At 36.6% G+C, this 21,294-nt stretch overlaps 4 protein-coding genes across 4 annotated transcripts; 1 reads left to right on the forward strand and 3 right to left on the reverse strand.

The window, feature by feature from the left end:
• Positions 1-205: 205 nt before the first annotated feature.
• On the reverse strand, positions 206-16,280 carry LOC123696417 (exportin-6). The gene is made up of 21 exons (XM_045642574.1): positions 15,977-16,280; positions 15,664-15,873; positions 14,729-14,926; positions 14,252-14,423; positions 14,009-14,138; positions 13,746-13,884; positions 9,549-9,715; positions 8,589-8,712; positions 8,411-8,493; positions 8,222-8,330; positions 8,033-8,125; positions 7,472-7,637; positions 6,967-7,132; positions 5,974-6,100; positions 5,747-5,887; positions 5,339-5,530; positions 4,944-5,125; positions 4,397-4,579; positions 2,653-2,845; positions 1,011-1,238; positions 206-568 (listed from the first exon to the last, which is right to left on the reverse strand). The coding sequence occupies exons 1-21, from the start codon at positions 15,977-15,979 to the stop codon at positions 470-472; spliced, it is 3,105 nt and encodes a 1,034-aa protein (XP_045498530.1). The 5' UTR covers positions 15,980-16,280; the 3' UTR covers positions 206-469.
• On the reverse strand, positions 9,873-11,652 carry LOC123696412. Its single transcript, XM_045642570.1, has one exon. It carries the CDS (start codon positions 11,644-11,646, stop codon positions 10,000-10,002), a length of 1,647 nt encoding a protein of 548 aa, XP_045498526.1. The 5' UTR covers positions 11,647-11,652; the 3' UTR covers positions 9,873-9,999.
• Positions 11,662-13,448, forward strand: LOC123696411. Its single transcript, XM_045642569.1, has one exon. The coding sequence runs from the start codon at positions 11,681-11,683 to the stop codon at positions 13,325-13,327; it is 1,647 nt and encodes a 548-aa protein (XP_045498525.1). The 5' UTR covers positions 11,662-11,680; the 3' UTR covers positions 13,328-13,448.
• A 2,986-nt stretch (positions 16,281-19,266) lies between the features above and the next one.
• On the reverse strand, positions 19,267-20,562 carry LOC123696231. Its single transcript, XM_045642304.1, has 2 exons — positions 20,556-20,562; positions 19,267-20,333 (listed from the first exon to the last, which is right to left on the reverse strand). Exons 1-2 carry the CDS (start codon positions 20,560-20,562, stop codon positions 19,267-19,269), a joined length of 1,074 nt encoding a protein of 357 aa, XP_045498260.1.
• Positions 20,563-21,294: the final 732 nt, after the last annotated feature.

The raw sequence follows: 21,294 nt of genomic DNA on the forward strand, positions 1-21,294 counted from the left end.
GGAAAATTAGCGGAATACAAACATAAGAGTTATCTTATATACAAGGTATATAAATGGGCTAAAACTACAATAGATATAAAATGTATTTTTATTTAATGCACTTACTGGAAGATGGTGGCTGTGTTAACAAATGCGTAGGTAAATAGTTATTTGTGAAATGGTTTTTACAAAAAGATCACTCCATTAGGAAAAAAAAACAAAAATATTAATTTGAATAAAAGACAATTATATTTATCTTATAAAGTACTTGACTAGTAAAATATTTTAACACTTCGTACAAGCTACAAGTATAGGTACGTAAAATTACACAAAATTCCATCGTTTAAAAACCGATTTATTTATTTCACCCAATTTTCTACTAAATATGTTTTGTTTTTGGATAAGACCAATGAATAACAATATTTAATTTCCATATATAATGCCAAACATAACGACCATATCACAGCACCAGTGTATATTGCGCGAATTTCTAGGCGTCTATCACGGGAATAGGCAGCGATTTGTAAGCTCTATAACAGTTCACGTCGTTCATCAAACGGATAATGTTTTGCGTGAACGTCGGCAGATCCTGAAACAAGACAAAACTTAAATAAATTTAATCATTTTTTTAAGTGGCAAAAGTATACCTTTTGTTTTTGCTACCTTGTTTGATCTGAAAAATATAACTAAACTTGGATATATGATGACAATATTGGTGCCTTAAGTTTTTCAGTAGAGTGTGGATGTGAACTAGAGTACCGTGTATCATCAATAAAGGGTTTAGACTATAGACTATAGAATAGCGTATAAGATATGTTACGGATATATAGTGCCACAAACTTATCTGACCCGGTGACGGTGTCACTGATGTCGATTTCTTTTTATTAAAAAAAAATATTCCGTATGAAAAGTCTGTGAACATGTGACATTTCAAAATAGCGGCAGGTAGTTCCAGTTTTTGCCACCGGGTCAGTTAAGTTTGTGGCACTGTAGTTAGCTTGGGCGTAGACAATAGAGTAGCAAAGCCGTACCGTATCGGGCGGGAAGTCAGCGAGGTGCGCGGCGTGGTGCGGCGCGAGGTCGAGCGAGGCGAGGAAGCGCGGCAGGAAGGCGAGGCGGAAGGCCGTGAAGTCGAGCGTGGCCATCGCGTGCGCGCAGCCCAGCGCCTCGTCGCGCAGTAGAGCCCGCGCACCGCCCTCGCACGCGCCCGCCACCAGCACCGACAGGAACTCGCACAGGAACTCCGCGCGGAACACCGCCTGTTATATAAGTAATGCAGTCATTTCTCATCCACATACAAATGACGTTGGTGAAAAAATGTGAAAAAATTACGTTGGTTGGTGAAAAAATGTACACTCGTATGTCTGTCTATATGTTCGTTCGTTAGAGACTCAAAAACTATTGCAATTTATATTCTGTTTTCAATATCGTGCTTGTATCTCGAAAGGATATTGACAATGCGGGCGGAAAGCTGATCTTATATATAAAAATGAATCCCAAAATGTGTTGGTAAGCGCATAACTTGAGAACGGCTTAACCGATTTCGTTAATTTTTTTTTATAATATTCCTTGAATTACGAGGACGACTCTTATGAAGAGAAAACGTAAACATGTACCACGCGCGAAGCCGGGGCAGACCGCTAGTTTATTATAAACATATTTGATATAGATCCTGCTCGCGATTCTTGAATGGGATTACAAAGTATCCTTATGCAATTACATAACAGCAAAATAATAAAAACCCAGAATATATATTAGACCGGGAGATACTGACACAAAATTTCGAGTCATTTGTAACAGGATGGCGGTTCTACAGGGGTCTTAGTACGCAATGACAAAAAGAAAAACGATGGTGTGAACGCTGGTACCGGCGGCTTAGTCGCGTGGGCGTTAGTCGAACTCGTCGGAAAATAGCGAAAGTCAAACGATTTGTAACAGTATGGCACTTATTTTTCCTGTAAGTTTGAGGATCAACGAATATAAATACAAAATTTCAAAGATCTAGGTGTTGGAAATCTTCACTTATATAAATTAATACTAAATTAATTTTTCAAGTATGACAGCACTTTTTCCCCTACTAGAAGTATGGCAAATATAATAATGGTCACATTTTATCAAATACTCTCCAAAAATCCAAATGCAATACTGGTACAAAAAGTTTGGCGAAATAAAAATTATTTGCAGATTTTCGGCGGTATGGCGACCATTTGGAATCGTCCGAAAAGTATGGCATGGCGATTTTCGTAAATGGCTGCACGACGATGGTTACCTGGGCAAAAGTTAGCCTGATACAAATGGTTGAATAATTGTTTTATTTAAATCAACACATTCGCGTCGGTATGGCTTCTTTTTTATGGGCTATCGGTAAATTCTAAAATTTTTGTGTTACAAATCGTTTGACTTTCGCTATTTTTCCGACGAGTTCGACTAACGCCCACGCGACTAAGCCGCCGGTACCAGCGTTCACACCATCATTTTTCTTTTTGTCATTGCGTACTAAGACCCCTGTAGAACCGCCATCCTGTTAAAAATGACTCGAAATTTTGTGTCAGTATCTCCCGGTCTATATGATAATTAAGTGACGCTTATCAACACCGCCACACACAAAAAAGTGTATCAATCTATTAATATCGAACGATTGTATCGCGTGTACGCGTAGTGTGTAGTGTGCACCTTGTGGAAGAGCTTCCACTTGGTGTTGAGCAGGTCGAGCGTGGCGATGTTGATGCGCAGCAGCTCGATGTCGGGCAGCAGCAGCGCGCGGCCCAGCGCCGCCAGCGCGCCGCGCAGCTCGTCCAGCCGCCGCGCGCCCTCGCCCGCCGACACCTTGTGCGGGAAGAAGTAGCGCCACCGGTGCACCAGCACGCTGCGCACATACACACCTCTCAAATACACACTTCTATGTCATATTGCTCTTTGAAGTGAACACTTATTCCAGCGCACCGCACATACATTTTTTCATAGGCATTCAGTTAGGCTCGTACGTCACGTTCTGCGGCGAAAGACGTTTTTCAAGGATGTATAGCAATTATATTATTTTGTCTTATGCCGTACAGTGAGTTCTACTTGAGAATTTGAGTTAAAGTCAATTTAGTCCTAACAAAATAAATTGAGTAATTTAAATATCTCTTACATTATTCTTTACACACTCAATTAAAGCACAATATACAGATACATACAGTAAGGAAACTTCATACAAAATGTTCGAAATGGCTCCCCCCCCATCAAGCGTGTTTTCGAGGGTATTGAGGCCCCCTCAATACCCTCGAAAACACGCTATCGATAGTAGCGGGTGACACATCCATAGATTTTGAATATAGTATGGAAAAAAGTTTAAAGTGATGACAATTCACATTAAATAAATATCGATTGTTTCAGTTTGTAGCCCTTTCAATAAATATATTTGTAAATACCGTATCTGACTACAAGTTAAAAAGAGACTATTTTTTAATTTCTATAGATATGGCAGCATGAGTTTTAAATTAAGTTGACATATTTTCTACCAAAATGATAGCTACAAATAGTCACTATTAGGAGTCCAGTCTGTTTAAAGGTCGCATCTATTTTTACGCAATCTCTTAAGAGCACGAAAATATAAAAAAAGGAAACCTTAAAAAAATCTTGTTTAAATTTATGTGCATAATTACGTAAATATTAGGGAAGAAAAAGATAGATATTATAATTATTGTATTTTTATCGATACGTGGCGTCTCCACTTTGTCAAGCACTAAGCCTGTCAAACTATTTTCTTTTTCTTCCTTAAACAAAAAGGTAGAGGTTCTATGCTCGTATAATAATAATTTTAATTTATTTTTGCATATTTTGTGTTTTTTAATTTAATTTAATTAATCGTTTTAAAAATAATTTAGTAGGTATACCTACATACAAGTATTGTAAATTCTGGTTTAAAATAATTATTGAATATATGTATAATAGAAATATCAAGCATTATAAATAATTTTGGTACATTAAATAGCCTTCGGCGTCCATAACAAAACTAGATTTCGAAATATAGCACTGATAAAAACGTATTCACAAGCTGTATTAATTCGGATTGTTTCTTCTTGTAAATTCATATTTAGGCTACACCATTTTTGTATTTTAACGGGTTTTAATCTCCAAATTACCACAAAATCAACTGTGAAAAAAAGCAAACAGAAATATACAGGCCGAATTGATAACCTTCTCCTTTATTTTTCAAGTCGGTTAAATATCAAAAAGTAACAGCCCTATAGCTATACGTCATAATTTCATGGGGGGGGGGGGGGGGCTTTGTTTCCTAACTGTATGTACGTAGTACATATCTGTCAACTGTGATTAAAATGAGTAAATCCCAAACATTATGTTAAATTATTGAAAAACTAAAATATAATCTGTAGTTTTGTGTTTTTTGTATAATCTGCGGCGTGTATGTCACCTAGCGAGCAGGCGGTGCGCAGCTCGTGCGAGCGCGGGCGCGTGCGGCGCGGCTTGCGGCAGCACGCGGTGGTGCAGCAGCGCGAGCACAGCACTGACCCGCACGCCCGCGCCGCCCGCCTCCACGCCCAGCCGCACGCACTCCACCAGCCGCTCCAGGCTCACTTCGCTGTCGCCCGTCTCCCTGAACAAACATACGACTATGTAAACACATGCCATTGCCATCTTATTAAAACTATGCGATCCATCTAAGAATCGGATGAATTCAAACCAAATTAATAATGTTTGCATTTAAATTTTATGAAAAATAATAAACCGTTATTGAAATGCAAAAAGGATTTATTAAATGGCAATAACATAAATATGTAAAAACGCATAACGATCATTGATGTTTTTATACTTAGATGGTTTATTACAATAGGTATGAATATGTATAAATCTAAGCATGTTTATTACATCCACAAAAATACTAGAACAGAGTCGACTCGTCTACGAATAAAAAATTGGTTTAAAAGCCAAGTTCAAAGATTCAAAAACACAATACATACTTTTGTGCAACCTCCAAGAACACTTCAATGGCAGTGTATGCGAAATTCCCAAGTTGCGGTAACAGCGCGGTGAAGAGAGCTAGGAAGAAATCTGTTATCTCTGACTCCGCGTTCGAGTAGGCCGGCTCACACAACATGCGCAACGAGCTCTCAGCAGCCCATTGTATGCCTTCTGCTATAATCTGTAATACATATTGTAAATTTAAACGCCTCACTTTATGAAAGTAGGTTTTTTTTTTCTAATCAAGTGTAATTTATTGTAATAATGAAAGAAAATCGAATTAATATTTTTAAGAAGATTTTATCAATTCAAACTATTGTTTCTTTATTGTTTCATAACTTTTTAATAATGTACATATTTCTTGAAATAAATTGTATCCGTTGTATAAACTCACTTTTTTAGAATTAGTAGGCGCTCCCGCGAACGCGTGCAGCAGGTCCGTTAGCGGGGGCAATGCTTGTTTCGGCCCAGCGGTAGTGAGTGCGCCCGCCCACGCTGCTATGAGTGCTCGGGCCGCTTCCCCGCCCGCGCCCGGCCCGCGGGATAGCGACATCGAGACTAGTGCTTCGCGGACTACTGCTGCTGTCTGGTGTTTGTATAATTTTTACTGAGACAGTTGTTTTCGGTACATATTATGATTGCCATATAATGGCAATGAAAATAACTTTTTTTTTTACTCTAATGACTAACTGCTGACTATCATATGACTTAAAAATTTCTAAAAGAAATTTTGGAAAACTTTCTTCTTAAAAAAAATATGTTAAAGTAAATGAAATAATTTATTTTTTGCTTATTAAAGTACCTTAGATTCCAAATAGTGGAGTGATCTTTCAGCGTGATGATAGAGGTCCCCTAATAAAGTGATTGGGTCTCGGGAAAATTTTACATTCTTCGACAAGCTAAGTAATAAATGCGCTGCCGCGTGGCATAATAAGGGTGGTTCCTGAAATAAATATTCACATTTAATTTTCTTTGCTCATAAAAAACTTGCAATTAGAAAAATTACACATTACATGTCCCTATACATACTGGAACTTCATGAGGAATTAAAAATGGTATAGCTGATGTGAAAAGTCCCTCCATAGTCTGTGCTGGTACACCACAGTCATTTGCGTAGCAACACCACGCACCCATGCATGCGAACATCTCGGCATGGCTGAAAAAAAATTAATCAGTTTTGATTTTGTATATGTACCACGATCTACGTATTTAACGGAATACTAAGTATGTATAATGATTTTTTTTTTTTCGTTGAATTAGATATATTAGTTTAATAGCATTCAAAAGCTTTACTAATATGATTTTTTAAATAATTCAAATAATCGATCACAAGGTGGGATTCATTGCTCTGGCGGGATCACTGGTGGCCGAATGTTCAAGCCATCGGTCTCAACTGCTTGAAGCGGTTAGTTTACGGCCGCCCTTAGTGCTGTCATAATTATAGGCAACCACCGCTAACAAACACAACATTAAATCCAAGACACACAGTCTGCAGCTAACAGCAGATTAGGTAAAAAATATATATATTTTATCCAATTTTACATGGCAAAAGAACCAATTAATGTTATGATATATCTACATCTGATCACGTGGGATTTGGTATTTGGTAATGGTTCAATCGAGAGCAGTTCCTTTTTAAATTTATGCACAGTATTTGAGAAACTGTTGAGAAAATTATATTATGATCATTTTGTTCGATTTAAGTACCTATTACTTTAGTACTAGAAAACTAAGCATTAAATGAATTGAATAAAAAATGTGTGCGTGTACTAGTGTACCTACACACGTAAGAAGTGAAACTTCTTTATGACCTTATTTTTCAAAAAATAATTTACTATAATATGCAACTTTACAGAAATACGTCGAATCACGCGTGGTAGGGATAAGAAAAAGATGGCGCGTAACGGAAAAATGTCACGCGTAACGAAAAAATGTTACACTAAATTTTTTTCCAACCCCGATAAAGAAGTTTCACTTGAATAATACAAATGCTTGTATTAAACAATGGCAAGCATCGCTCACAGCATGACGTGCGCGTTGGCGTGCGCGGGCGCGGCGGTGCGGTGCGGGCGGGTGAGCGCGGCGCCCGCCAGCGCGCCCGCGCACCGCTCCACCAGCGCCGCGCCCGCCGCGCTCGCCGCGCTCCCCGCGCTCGCCCCCGCACCCTCGCCACCACCGCTCTCCGTTTCTGTGTATAATTCAAAGATATAAATAGACGAACATATTGGTTTATTCAAACTATACACACCTTTTCGCAGGAATAGCGATAGTTACTCTTTTAAATTATCTTTGTCAATTTTTTAATATTATAATATAAAAAACAGAATTAAATTTTATTTTCTGCCTAATGACTGTATTTTTTTTTTTAACTTGCATATACCTACAACTTATATATTTATTATCCAGTGATGAGGATTTGTGTGCCTTTGTGTATTAGCCTGGGTTTTAAGTCATAATTGAATATGCTATTCTGTTCAAGAAAGAAAGACTCTTAAAACAAAAAAGATTACCCAAAAACAACACTTACCACTTAGCAACGCGGGCGCCAACCGGCCCAACAACCTGGTCAGTGTAGCTAGATCCAACAGGGCCGCCAACAAGCGGTCCCCGTCCGTCGGTCCCGGGGCCGCTACACCCGGTGCTCGCCCAACGGCGCGGGCGTGGACCCCCGCTAATCCTTGCCAGCGCTCCATCTGGACAAACACATAAATATACGTGAGAATGAAGTTAAAAGAATTTTTAAAATAAGAATTAAGTCAAAAAGAATTATAATAAATAATATTTTATTTCCAGATATTCATTCATAGTTGTGTTAGTATACATTAATATTAGAAACTATGTTAGTAATACGTATTACAAAATTACATTCCATACAAATTAAATTCATACAATTAAAAAAACAAGCTTAAAAGTTAAAACCATTAAAAATTATCCATTATCATAATTATATTGCGAACAATGTAAATTTGCCCACCACTTAAGGAATGGACCGTCTACTTTCTCAATTAATGTCCTGTTTATTATATATGTGCTGTTTATTATGATAACATAAAAATATACATAACATATTTTATAATATAATACTCACCACGGCAGTAAAAACTTCCAGGGGTGCTAAGTCAGCTACCCTTGCAATACATTCTATGCAATGTTTAAGGAATGTCTGCCATTCAGTTTCACCCTAAAAAATTGTAGAAACATTATAAATACCTAATCCTTGTATAATATCAAAGTCCACGCACTCACAAAAAAACGGATAAAGCGCCATTTTACTTACGTCATCGTCGCATACATCGTTATCCAGTTGTTGCAATTGGGCCTTGTTATGTTGAAACTGAATTTTATTAAGAATGCCATTAACAAGCGCTTGTAGGGCTTCCCAGTACCTAATATTTAATAAAAAATAATTATGATGATTTATTATTACTTTATAAAATTTAGTATTGGAAAAGAGAGGTATGCATACTTAGCCGTATCTTCTGGTTTCAACACATCAATAAATTGTAACCAAATATCTAAACAACTAATAAATGTAGCACATGTTGGCACCTGAAAATTAAATAATAAATTGATTTTAATACTATGACGTAACAAATCATTTACTTAGTTGTTATTATTATCATTAGATAAAAGTGAATATTTACCTGGAATGTAAATTGGAATAAATAAGAAAGGAATTCAATAGCATCAAATTCAGGTTCAGCTTCAAGTCTCTTGAAATGCAATGATACAAACAACTTCAAAAACTCTGCTAATTTATTTAGGTAACTGTAAAAGAAAAAAAAAATGAGTAATTAATGTAATATGTTATAGGATTACCACTCTACATGATATCTGTATTGGAATTTTTTTAGGATTATGTATCCTAAGGTTTAGTATTCTAAGGGAAAAACATAAATCTCGTCTTGCTGCTTATTCCTACATTCTTTCCATACTTAACAATAAGAATAAATTACACAAATCAATGATGTTCAAGATATAAAGGATAGCATGACGAAAAGATTCGATAAGATAATAGTGAGAATAATAATTTACACAAATCAATTAAGTTTAAGTTTAAAGGGATAGCATGAAAGAGAAGAATCAAGAATATAATAGTGCGGTAACTGACTCATAATCATATCTCCCCGTTACCACGGTCGCTGCAAAGTGTGTGAAACGTCGGCATAATAATATTATGAATGAGGGCTGATTTTACAATCCTTACGCTGGTTGCAGAGCTAGACCGACCGTCAGTGCGTACCGTCGGTCCTGACGATACGCATCAACAATTGTATAACTTTACACTAATGCGCATGACAATACGCGTGCGTATGGTCGGTCTAGCTATGAAAGGTTTTATGAATTTCCATACATATGACAAGCGCGACTGACGTACGCTCTGACGGTCGGTCTAGCTCTGCAACCAGCCTTAGTTAAAACTTATTCGTCGAATAACGTATTAAACTACCATTTCAAAAATCCATATTTGTCAGCTTATAGGTGACATTTTAATATTATCGCGTATAAATATATAATAAAGTATTAATTGGACGTGTAAGTTTTAACCAAGGATTGAAAAATTGGACCTATATCGTTTAAAAATATTGAATTTGTAAACTGACTCGTGTTGCGCGCGGTGCATGTGGTGCGCGTGGTGCGTGAGGTGGCGCAGCAGGCGCAGCGCGCAGTGGTGCAGGCGCAGCGCGGTCGCGGCGGACGACGGCGGCGCGTACCGCCGGTACAGCAGCTCGCACACACCCCCGAGACCCGCCAGCGCCGCTTCCAGACTCTACACATATTATAAAGATTATTATTTTTTTACAAAAAATATAAACCACCTATCAATTGTTACCGGCTTTCAAATATAAAAAAAAAGATTTATAGTATTTTCTAGGGTTTGATTTTACGCGAGTATTATACATTTAGAAATTAAAGACTTTTTAACGGATTTTAAACGCGATTTATTCATTCTATTATTTTCCCGACGTTTCGAACACTTTACAGCGAGCGTGGTCACGGGGAGACTGAGATGTTGTACGTCTTGATGGTCATTCAAAAATTGTTATTTGTGAACTACCTCCACCTATTCCTCCGTAGTTGGTATCTGGAGTATTTTTCCGGATGTTGGCAGTATTGGCTGATCGTGTCTTCTAGTCTTTTGGTACGTTTGACATGGGATTTTAAATTCTTAATAACAGGATCCCAGGTGTTAGAAAGTTTCAAACCATCTTCTCTATTGAAATTTGGATGTTTTTTAATTTCAATAGCCTCGCGCACAAGTCTTGGAAAAAATTTATTTTCTCTGGCAAGGATTTGTGGTTGGTCAAATCTTATGAAGTGGTTGTTGTCCAGTGTGTGTTCACATACCGCAGACTTCTTGTGACGCCGATGCTTGATATCCGCAATGTGCTCCTTCAGTCGGTTAGCAATGCTTCTTTTTGTTTGGCCGATGTATGAGAGACCACAGTCACAGTCTAACTTGTACACGCCTGCATCTTGTAGAGGAATATTACTTTTAATTGGTCTCAAGAATTGGTTTATCTTCTTATGCGGCTTATATATAGTTTTAATTGAAGCTCGTCTTAGGATTCTTCCAATTCTGTCAGTAACTCCCTTTACATATGGTAGGTAGGCCGGTTGTCTTTCAACTGTGTGTGGCTTCGTTCGACTCCTGTGATGCTGTGGAGGCGCCTGCAGCTTGTTGTTACGTAGTACTCGCTTGACATGCTGCAGTTCCCCGCTGAGGTGGGCAGCATCACAGAGGTGGCGGGCTCTCTGAAACAAAGATTTACCGACAGAAGCTAGTTGGCAAGGGTGGTGGTGAGATTCACCATTGAGGTACCTATCAGTATGAGTGACTTTCCTATACACTGTATGGTTGAGCATGCCATCCCGTCCCCTCATTATTAAAATGTCAAGAAAGGCTAGACGGTTGTTAGTTTCTAACTCCATAGTAAATTGGATGTTTTTATGTATGGAGTTAAGATGTTCTAAAAATGCAGGTATATGTTCAGTAGGGAGTATTGTGAAGGTGTCATCTACATAGCGTTTATACAGTCTCGGTTTGACTGGTGCTGTGGCCAAGGCTCTCTCCTCGAAGTCTTCCATAAAAATATCAGCGACAACGGGTGATACTGGAGAGCCCATGGCCACCCCATCAACCTGCATGTAAAATTCACCATTCCACAATAAATAGCCAGATGTTAGGCAATGTTCTAAGATCTCTGCATATTCTAATGGCATATTGTGTTCACCTAACCTTTTCTTAACAATATTGATGCAATCAGTCACCGGGAGATTAGTAAAAAGAGACTGCACATCAAAGCTAACCATAGTTTCATTGTTTGCGATATTTAGGTCTTTTAATATCTCAACAAAATGGTATGAGTCCTTAACATAAGCACTGGTGTTACCTCTGAGGGGAGCGAGCACCCTAGACATGTGTTGTGATAGTTTTTGAGTGGGTGTATCAATTTGACTCACAATAGGTCTTAATGGAGTATTAGTTTTGTGTATTTTAGGTAAGCCATACATCTTAGGAGGTTTCACGCAAGATGGAATAAGATACTTAGTGTCAAGATTTAATGTCGTTTTGTGTTTATTTATAAGGTCAGTTGTTTGTTTCATTACCTTATTTGTTGGGTCCTTGTCGACTTTTTTGTAGGTGTTTTCGTCCGACAGTATTTCCGACATTTTGTTGTTGTAATCTGACGTATCCATTATAACCGTTGACAAAGGAAACGCAACGGTTATAATGGATACGTCAGATTACAACAACAAAATGTCGGAAATACTGTCGGACGAAAACACCTACAAAAAAGTCGACAAGGACCCAACAAATAAGGTAATGAAACAAACAACTGACCTTATAAATAAACACAAAACGACATTAAATCTTGACACTAAGTATCTTATTCCATCTTGCGTGAAACCTCCTAAGATGTATGGCTTACCTAAAATACACAAAACTAATACTCCATTAAGACCTATTGTGAGTCAAATTGATACACCCACTCAAAAACTATCACAACACATGTCTAGGGTGCTCGCTCCCCTCAGAGGTAACACCAGTGCTTATGTTAAGGACTCATACCATTTTGTTGAGATATTAAAAGACCTAAATATCGCAAACAATGAAACTATGGTTAGCTTTGATGTGCAGTCTCTTTTTACTAATCTCCCGGTGACTGATTGCATCAATATTGTTAAGAAAAGGTTAGGTGAACACAATATGCCATTAGAATATGCAGAGATCTTAGAACATTGCCTAACATCTGGCTATTTATTGTGGAATGGTGAATTTTACATGCAGGTTGATGGGGTGGCCATGGGCTCTCCAGTATCACCCGTTGTCGCTGATATTTTTATGGAAGACTTCGAGGAGAGAGCCTTGGCCACAGCACCAGTCAAACCGAGACTGTATAAACGCTATGTAGATGACACCTTCACAATACTCCCTACTGAACATATACCTGCATTTTTAGAACATCTTAACTCCATACATAAAAACATCCAATTTACTATGGAGTTAGAAACTAACAACCGTCTAGCCTTTCTTGACATTTTAATAATGAGGGGACGGGATGGCATGCTCAACCATACAGTGTATAGGAAAGTCACTCATACTGATAGGTACCTCAATGGTGAATCTCACCACCACCCTTGCCAACTAGCTTCTGTCGGTAAATCTTTGTTTCAGAGAGCCCGCCACCTCTGTGATGCTGCCCACCTCAGCGGGGAACTGCAGCATGTCAAGCGAGTACTACGTAACAACAAGCTGCAGGCGCCTCCACAGCATCACAGGAGTCGAACGAAGCCACACACAGTTGAAAGACAACCGGCCTACCTACCATATGTAAAGGGAGTTACTGACAGAATTGGAAGAATCCTAAGACGAGCTTCAATTAAAACTATATATAAGCCGCATAAGAAGATAAACCAATTCTTGAGACCAATTAAAAGTAATATTCCTCTACAAGATGCAGGCGTGTACAAGTTAGACTGTGACTGTGGTCTCTCATACATCGGCCAAACAAAAAGAAGCATTGCTAACCGACTGAAGGAGCACATTGCGGATATCAAGCATCGGCGTCACAAGAAGTCTGCGGTATGTGAACACACACTGGACAACAACCACTTCATAAGATTTGACCAACCACAAATCCTTGCCAGAGAAAATAAATTTTTTCCAAGACTTGTGCGCGAGGCTATTGAAATTAAAAAACATCCAAATTTCAATAGAGAAGATGGTTTGAAACTTTCTAACACCTGGGATCCTGTTATTAAGAATTTAAAATCCCATGTCAAACGTACCAAAAGACTAGAAGACACGATCAGCCAATACTGCCAACATCCGGAAAAATACTCCAGATACCAACTACGGAGGAATAGGTGGAGGTAGTTCACAAATAACAATTTTTGAATGACCATCAAGACGTACAACATCTCAGTCTCCCCGTGACCACGCTCGCTGTAAAGTGTTCGAAACGTCGGGAAAATAATAGAATGAATAAATCGCGTTTAAAATCCGTTAAAAAGTCTTTAATTTCTAAAAAGATTTATAATAATCGGTTTAGCCAATCGAAAATTCTGAAAAGACTTATTTTTGTGTTATTAAGCCACACAGAAAAAAGCTTTAAACAAATACATCTACACTAAGTTCAATATCTATCTCTGTCGCCCGTAATCCTGAGAACATACTACTGAGTCCTACCTTAATTATTAAAAAAAAACTTGAATCCATTAGTTCTATTGAAGTATTAATCATTAAACATGTCTTAAATCAAAAGAATTTGAAACAAATTAAAATAAATACAAACCTGTGATTGTGTGGCGACACTTCCCCAGTAAAATACAGTTGTAACAAGAGAAGGTGGAACATGAGAGGACAAAGGCAACCAAGAAAATAAATGTTGAAGTGTAGTAAGAGTCTTCACTACTATTTCCATATTTAAGGTTCTGAAAACAGAAATCAAGTTACATATATTAGTCAAGCCATGTAAAACTGTGAATATATATAAATATGACCTTTTTATATTCAATCAATGTTATACCATGTAAATAATAAGTATAATATACTCACTTATCTGTAGCTTGTACATCATGAGCATTAGCCAATAAATCAGGCAATGCTGAGGTTTGTGGCATCCCCCCAGTTGGTGATGGTGGGGGATTAGACTGTCCCTCTTTCTGTGCATTCTTTTCCAAAATACCTGGCAAAATTTAGAATAATATTTCACAATTTAACTACATTTTTTTATTCTAATCTCAATTAATATCAACATTACATTAGCAAGGATATTTTCAAGTTTCCAAATGAACTTACTGCTTAATGCTGCCAGCATTTGTGGCATCCCTTTAAGCATTAACCGTTCCAACTGGTTACGTCGTGCCGATGGCAATAGCACGCCAGTGTCCCGAGCAGCACCCAGTTCTTCACTAGCTGTCTGTGCTAGAACTAATCCCACAATGCAACGTCGTCCATCACATTTTAATAACTGTAAAGATTAATATTAAACTTATAATATTAATGAGTATAGAATATGTTTCTTACCTTATACATAACAAGAAATTAGCCTTTTAAACATTATTTTGAAGATATTATGAGCCAACCATAAAATATTTGCTATTTATGCATTACAGCGGGTATTGTTAAGTGTGACTACATTAATAAAGGAAAATGGGGTCTAAAAAAGTGTAATTTTCTCTCATACCCAATTTATTTATTTTTTAATTTGTATAATACAAAAATTGAAATGCATACAAATGTGACATTGACTTATAAGAGATGCAAATTTCATACCTCTACAATATTATTGAAAAAGTCCGGATAGAGATGTGGCCAATCATTACGAGCTATAGCAACAATGAGTGCAGCTAACTTATTTCGTATAAAATACAACATAACCTCATGTTTAGCCATTAACTCATATATTAATGTTTGTCGTATCTGCACTTTCTCATTGTCCGTTAAATGAAACCATTGTCTGTTTATTATATTCTGAAAAATAATGATATAAGTTAGACTCAAGACACATATAAACAAATAAACACATTAAAAAAAAATTGACGGTAATGAAAATATTTGTATTTTGCATTTTTGCTATAACCAAGCTGCTTCATGCAATTGTCTATCACACTATGTACATGAATGATTCTATTTGCTTATATATTTTTCCCAGATTATGCCCCACTGATTTTATTAATTTATTGTAGGTAAATACTAAATATATTAAATACAACAGTATATAGTAATTAGTAAGTATATAACAATGCAATACTTGGCAATGTGATTGAGTTTCTTTCACCATTATTAGTAAATATTAATACAGAAAAAAAAACGATGTGTGGCACTCAGGGAATGCTGCGGTTATCTATTGCATGCTATGCCTTCAAGCCACACCTCCGCCCGTCGGAGTGGGGAGCGTGGGATTTTTTCGTTACAGTATTTCTCAATTCGGTCCTCGCGCTCAAGGCCCGCGATAGAAGCTATGCAATAACTTAAAAATTAAACATTCACATCAGTGTTTCAAAATTACAAATTATATTGTGCCTTAGAATACATAATATTTAAACTAACTTCCGTTTGAAGTCAGCTAATTTTAGCTTAGTTTAGTTTACGTTTAGTCAGTAATGTTGTTAACTCTTTTCACTTTTCGCTCGTATGTTAGTTTGTTCTAAGTATTGTGAAATGTGTTATGTTATAAAAGAAAATTGAAAGTCAATAGTTCTACTTGCCTCTAGGGTATTCAGTATAAACATGAGAACATAGTGATTCTGCGATTTTTGAAAAAACAATAAACAATGTTTCCATGAATCCCTATTGTTGAAAAAGTTTTCTAACATAACTTCAATCTCCCTTTTCCTGAAGTTGCTTGTCGTTGGAGCGTTGAATTCTGACATAACCAACTCCAACGAGGCAAGAGCCTCGTTGATTTCAATATCACTCTACAAAAGGGAAATATTTATCATACAGGTTAATTATAATCTACCTACTGAATATTAAATTGAGATGTAAACAAAATACTTAAATTTCTTAACACAAACTCACCATGATTGTATTAAATTATATTAATATTTATCTCATAATAATACATACTCAAAATACTTTAAACTTTAAGAATTATTGTATTACTTAGATACAATTGGAAGTAAATGCAAAATATGTTTGTGAATAAAACTATGTATCAAGAATTTTTCATAGTTTAATGTAGTTTAAGTATGTCTTAAATCAGTTTTTATTTTTCTTGTATTAAGCATTTATCAATATCATTGCAATTTCCAGTTTTTATTTGATAAATTTCACATTTCATAAAATTACGTCAATGTCAAATGTCAGCTGCTGGCTGCTGCCAGCTGCCTGCAAGTCTGTGCTCCAAGTGGTGCCACAGATTAATAAAGGTTCATGCCCTAGAATTTAGAACAGCTAATATAAAATTGTTTACCTGATCTTAATCAATGCGACACTACACTAAATTAAGTCGACTTAATTCAGTTGCCAATTAATTTATAAAAGGGTAATCGCATGTAGCAAGTTAGCTAGATTTATCTGTTCTAACGTGGTTCTAACTTATAGCCTCTAGGGCATGAACTAAGTGCATTCATGATCGATGGTAGTCGATTATCTGTATCATTCCCGCCCAATAGATGCATAAAACATAAGATAAATGAAACTTGAGAGGAGTCAGGGGTCAAGGGAAATCCATATGGAACGAAGTTATTAAATTATGTGACTTGCTTTCTATATGAGAGAGGAAGATAGACAGAAGAGAAACACGCACAGGCCGCATGCGCTTTAACTTTGGGTCTATTTCCGTGTCTTACTGTGTCTTACCCCATCAATGGAATTTTGGGTCAAAAATTACCTTGATCGATAGGTCTCCGTTAGGTCCTTTAAGGTCCCACAATTTTTTCGTTAGGTCCCCTTTAGTTTTTTTATAAATAATTTTTTTTTAATTCTGGGTATAAAAAAAAATACACTAGCTCCCCATCAAGTTTGCGTTAGTATGCGCTTTATGGAACTTCGTTCTAAAAATTTTTCAGTGTTTAGCTTTTAAGATCTCATTCATACATATTATTAATCTGTTATTTCTGCTGTTAAGAGAACGCCCGACGTTGGCCCAATGAATAAGGAATTCCTTTAGAGCGTTTTCACATTTTCCGGTCCGATATCGGATATCGGAAGCCGATAGCCGATATCCGATATCGGACACAATTTGCCCTTTCACATTATCCGATAATATCGTCCCGATATCATGAGTGTTGCCAGAAACTGGAAAAGTAGATATATGGAGAATTAAAAAAAACAGTGGATGCATTTATGTTACAAAAAATAAACTTTTTTAAATAAAATAAATAGTAATAAATAAACTATGTTTTTCAAACCGGTTTAATCTGCTGACTGCGGAGTTTGGATTTGTACCCTCTGCAGAGTCAGAATCTAGTTTCAATATTCAATTTCATTGTGAGGCTTGTTTTTTTATATGCTGTTTTTCTTTTTTTAATAATAGAACATGTTGTGTGGTCGTAGTGAATTTTAGATTTTTTTTATATTAAATCATGTACGACTGTTATAAATAAAATAAAATAAAATTCAACTCAGTATTAAAGCGACGAAACTGGCAAATATAAATTCAAATTACATTTACAAATGTAGGTGCTGTTATCTACCACAGAACAGTAAATTATCTACGTAGTACCACAGACTAATAATAATATAGCCATATAATCTAAGGGCGTATTCAGAAAGAAAGCTTGAAACTTATAAGCGCTTATAAGCGCTTATCGGCGCTTATCGGCGCTGGTAACCCGCGCAGGAAAATGTATGAACATGCGCCGATAAGCGCTGATCGGCGCCGACAAGTTTGTTGAAACTTGTTGGAACTTGTCGGCGCCGATCAGCGCTTATCGGCGCATGTTCATATATTTTCCAACGCGGGTTACCAGCGCTGATAAGCGCCGATAAGCACTTATAAGCGCTTATAAGTTTCAAGCTTTCTTTCTGAATACGCCCTAAGCATACGAGCCATGACAACCAAAATAGTAAACAAGCCAAACAAGCTCAAAAGTCGCCGCGCGTTCTTGACAAAATGTAAGGTCGCCGCATTCTAATTCTGAAATTTTAGAGAAAACTAAACAAAATTGCCGTATTGTAAATTTTCTTTTCAATAAAAAGAGTTTGATTTAAAAAAAATTCAACTGATAGATCGTAGTTGTACATACAGTAAAAATAACTACAAAAAAGAAACCGACTTCAAAAACAGCTGGAAAAGTAAAATATAAAAAAGATTTGATATTATTAATTACTTAATATTATTTAGATGTGCTATTTATTATACAGGTTTGATATCGGCGGCGCTAAAACAAAGCACTAAATCTGTGACTCAATGACAACAATACAATAAACAGCTTACAGCACAACAGTAGTCCAAGTAGGAGGAGGAGCGAGGCAGAATGAGTAAATAAAGATAAAAGACACTAATATTTCGAAGATACGGTTGAATTTAAGAACGCAATATATTTTTGTTTACTTCAGTTCAGCCAATTGCCGTATATTATAGGACGGTATTAAAATAGCTCCCGTAAAAATAGTATTTTTAATGCCTTTAAATACTTAAATGAATGTTTTCTTAATAAAAAGCTTTAAAGTAAATGAAAGGATTTTTTTTACATTTAGCGCCTAGAAATGACTGAAAATACACAAACTAGTGCTTTTTTTGCTGTTGGTATACTACCTTTTCGAAAATTGAGTTGGTAACACTGAACATTATCGTCCGATAGTTCACGGGAATATCGGTGTTGGCTCCGATATCCGATATCGGACCGGACAATGTGAAAGACAGGTAGAGTCTGTGTGAAAAGAGAACCGTCCTAAGATTTGAGGGCGCCTCTGTGATTAATATCCGTGTTAATGATGTTGACAACACTGTTATGTCATTATAGTGTGATTGTAATATTTTGATATTTTAAGGTTTTGTAAAGAATATAATATTTTCAACGACTGTCGTAATAATTGTTTTGATGTATTGTATGTATTAAGATTATAATATGTTATGTATTAAGGGAAATAAGTAAAGGGTCTTTTTTCAAGATTTCAGTAGGTATAAGGAATAAAACTAAAATTTTTTTTTAAATCTATATTTATATTTATTCATTGGCTCCCTGATCAGAACCATAACTAAAGTCTGATTCTAAATATTCAATGCCGGACATGACTGAACTATCTTTGGAACTAATGGATAGATCCACAGAATTATCTTCTTCAGAACTTGATGTGCTCGAGTCTGTAACATTTATGATGATCTCTTGCATATCTTCAATTAAATGGTCTTGTTCCCAATATTATTGTTCTACATGTATCACATGATCACACTCTTTTCGCCAATGTTCTGCAGTAATATTTTTGAAGCATTCATTTATAATTGGTAATAGGTCTTTTGCTGATATGTTCACATTCTTTGATGCTACTTGTCTTTTCACAAGGCTCCATATCATTTCAATGGCGTTAAGGTCACAGTGGTATGGGGGTAACCTCAAAACAGTATGACCATGTTCCTCAAATATTTGATTGATTTCAAATACTGGTTCTTTTTTGTTCCTTTTTACTAAACTTAGAAGTTCAGGTTTCAGTGCGTTATCTGGATATTCTATTCCATTGTCTTCCAACCATTTTTTCAAAGTGTCTTTCTTGTCGCTGCTATTTGGAGGCTTATTTATGCGTGTACTATGATAGGATGCATTATCTAGCACAATGACAGACGGTTGAGACAGGTTTGGCAAAAGCTTTTCTTTTGCCCACTTGGTAAAATTCTCTCGATTCATGTCGTGATGGTAATCAGCTGAAATACTTTTAGTTTTATATGCAAGTAAACAATTTTCAACAAATCCTTCCCTGCTACCTGCATGAACTATAATATATCGTTCACCAAGAGAAATTGCTTTTGAAACTCCAGGTTCACCGGGACCCTGCCAACATTTATTGACTTCATGTGCAGTATGTATATATGTTTCATCTATATATACAACTGGTTTTCCAGTTTCCCTCAAGCGCTTCATTGTTCGCAAATATTTAGCTCGCCAGACCACAATATCATGTCTTTCAATGAGAACTTTTCGTTTTGACTCACATTTTTTATATTTGTAACCCAGCTCTTTTAAAATACCACTGAGACTACTGATTCCACCGCAATAGTTTATGTCTTCCTTTAACACACGATGTAGCTTCCTCAAAGTCGGTACCTCCTTCCTCACAGCATAAAATTCACGAATTTTGTTACGGATGACGCACTTATCAAAATCATCAAGAATGAGTTTTGGTCTTCCTTTACGTTTTTTCCCTGGTGTGCACCACACGCCGTTATTTGTAGAACCTTCTTTTTTTATTTTAGATATTGTACCTCTATTTAAGCCTGGAAAAAATAATCTTAAATAAGTCTAAACACTTTATAAATGAAAAGTATCAAAACTCTTTATACCTGCTACCAAAAACATTGATTGAAACAAAACAAACATTTATTCATTTAGATCATCACATATTTAATGAATTACTTTTAATTTATATACATTTCGAGATCTCAGGGATCGATGGTTACCTAGGAGACTAGAAAACATAAAGAAAAACTGTTACATACCGGTCATAGCTGCCACACGTTTCGTGACTGCGTTTAGGTCAATAATGGTATGTTTTGGCGCTTTTTCGCTTTGGCAAAAGCGAATAATATTATATATTAATTCCCTTGTTGAACTGTGTATGGTTTTACCTCTTTTCGACATGATTAATAATCAAAATTCACTGGAAAACGTTACAACAAACAAAGCTGTATCGACACGAAATCAAGTTTGACGTTTGACAGACGGCTGGATTGGGCTGCCATGTAAAAATCATATCGTTAGTTCCATTTTACGCCACGCCTATTCTCTTTTCACACAGACTACATTTTACTTAGCCTCCGATATCGGATATCGGCTATCGGCGCCCGATATCCGATATCGGACCGGACAATGTGAAAACGCTCAAGTCATTGCGTTGGCCCGACGCCACGCCCCGCCGCGGCCGGTGATGTCTCACAGCACAGAACATCTCACAGTCTCATGTCAGTTGACGAGTGACGACTGGCGTTTATGACATGCATCTTTTGGCAATTGGTTGACATTGTTAAAAGGGCGTGGGTCTGAAAAAAGGTTTGCCAACACAAAATCTCTCCTATCTTTCAGGGAATTTAAAATAAGTCTAATGACTAATCTTATTATTTTTTAGAAACTACATATTTTTGTACAGATAGTGTAGTGCGTGAGCGATAATGTAGCGATTACGTAATTAATAATTTATACAGACAGTTTGAGTTAATGCTAGTTACCTATGTAAAATTA

Source organism: Colias croceus, chromosome 12, assembly GCF_905220415.1.
Source record: "Colias croceus chromosome 12, ilColCroc2.1".
In the NCBI taxonomy this organism is placed as follows: Eukaryota; Metazoa; Arthropoda; class Insecta; order Lepidoptera; family Pieridae; genus Colias; species Colias croceus.

Bases quoted from the DNA above. Each gene is read 5' to 3' on its own strand.
- LOC123696412 (XM_045642570.1), bottom strand. From the start codon at position 11,646: ATGGATACGTCAGATTACAACAACAAAATGTCGGAAATACTGTCGGAC.
- LOC123696411 (XM_045642569.1), top strand. From the start codon at position 11,681: ATGGATACGTCAGATTACAACAACAAAATGTCGGAAATACTGTCGGAC.
- LOC123696417 (XM_045642574.1), bottom strand. The intron at 8,713-9,548 runs GTCAGTTTACAA...TTTCTTTTACAG, and splicing joins ATGCACCGCGCGCAACACGA to TTACCTAAATAAATTAGCAG. The intron at 1,239-2,652 runs GTGCACACTACA...CTTATATAACAG, and splicing joins AGTGGAAGCTCTTCCACAAG to GCGGTGTTCCGCGCGGAGTT.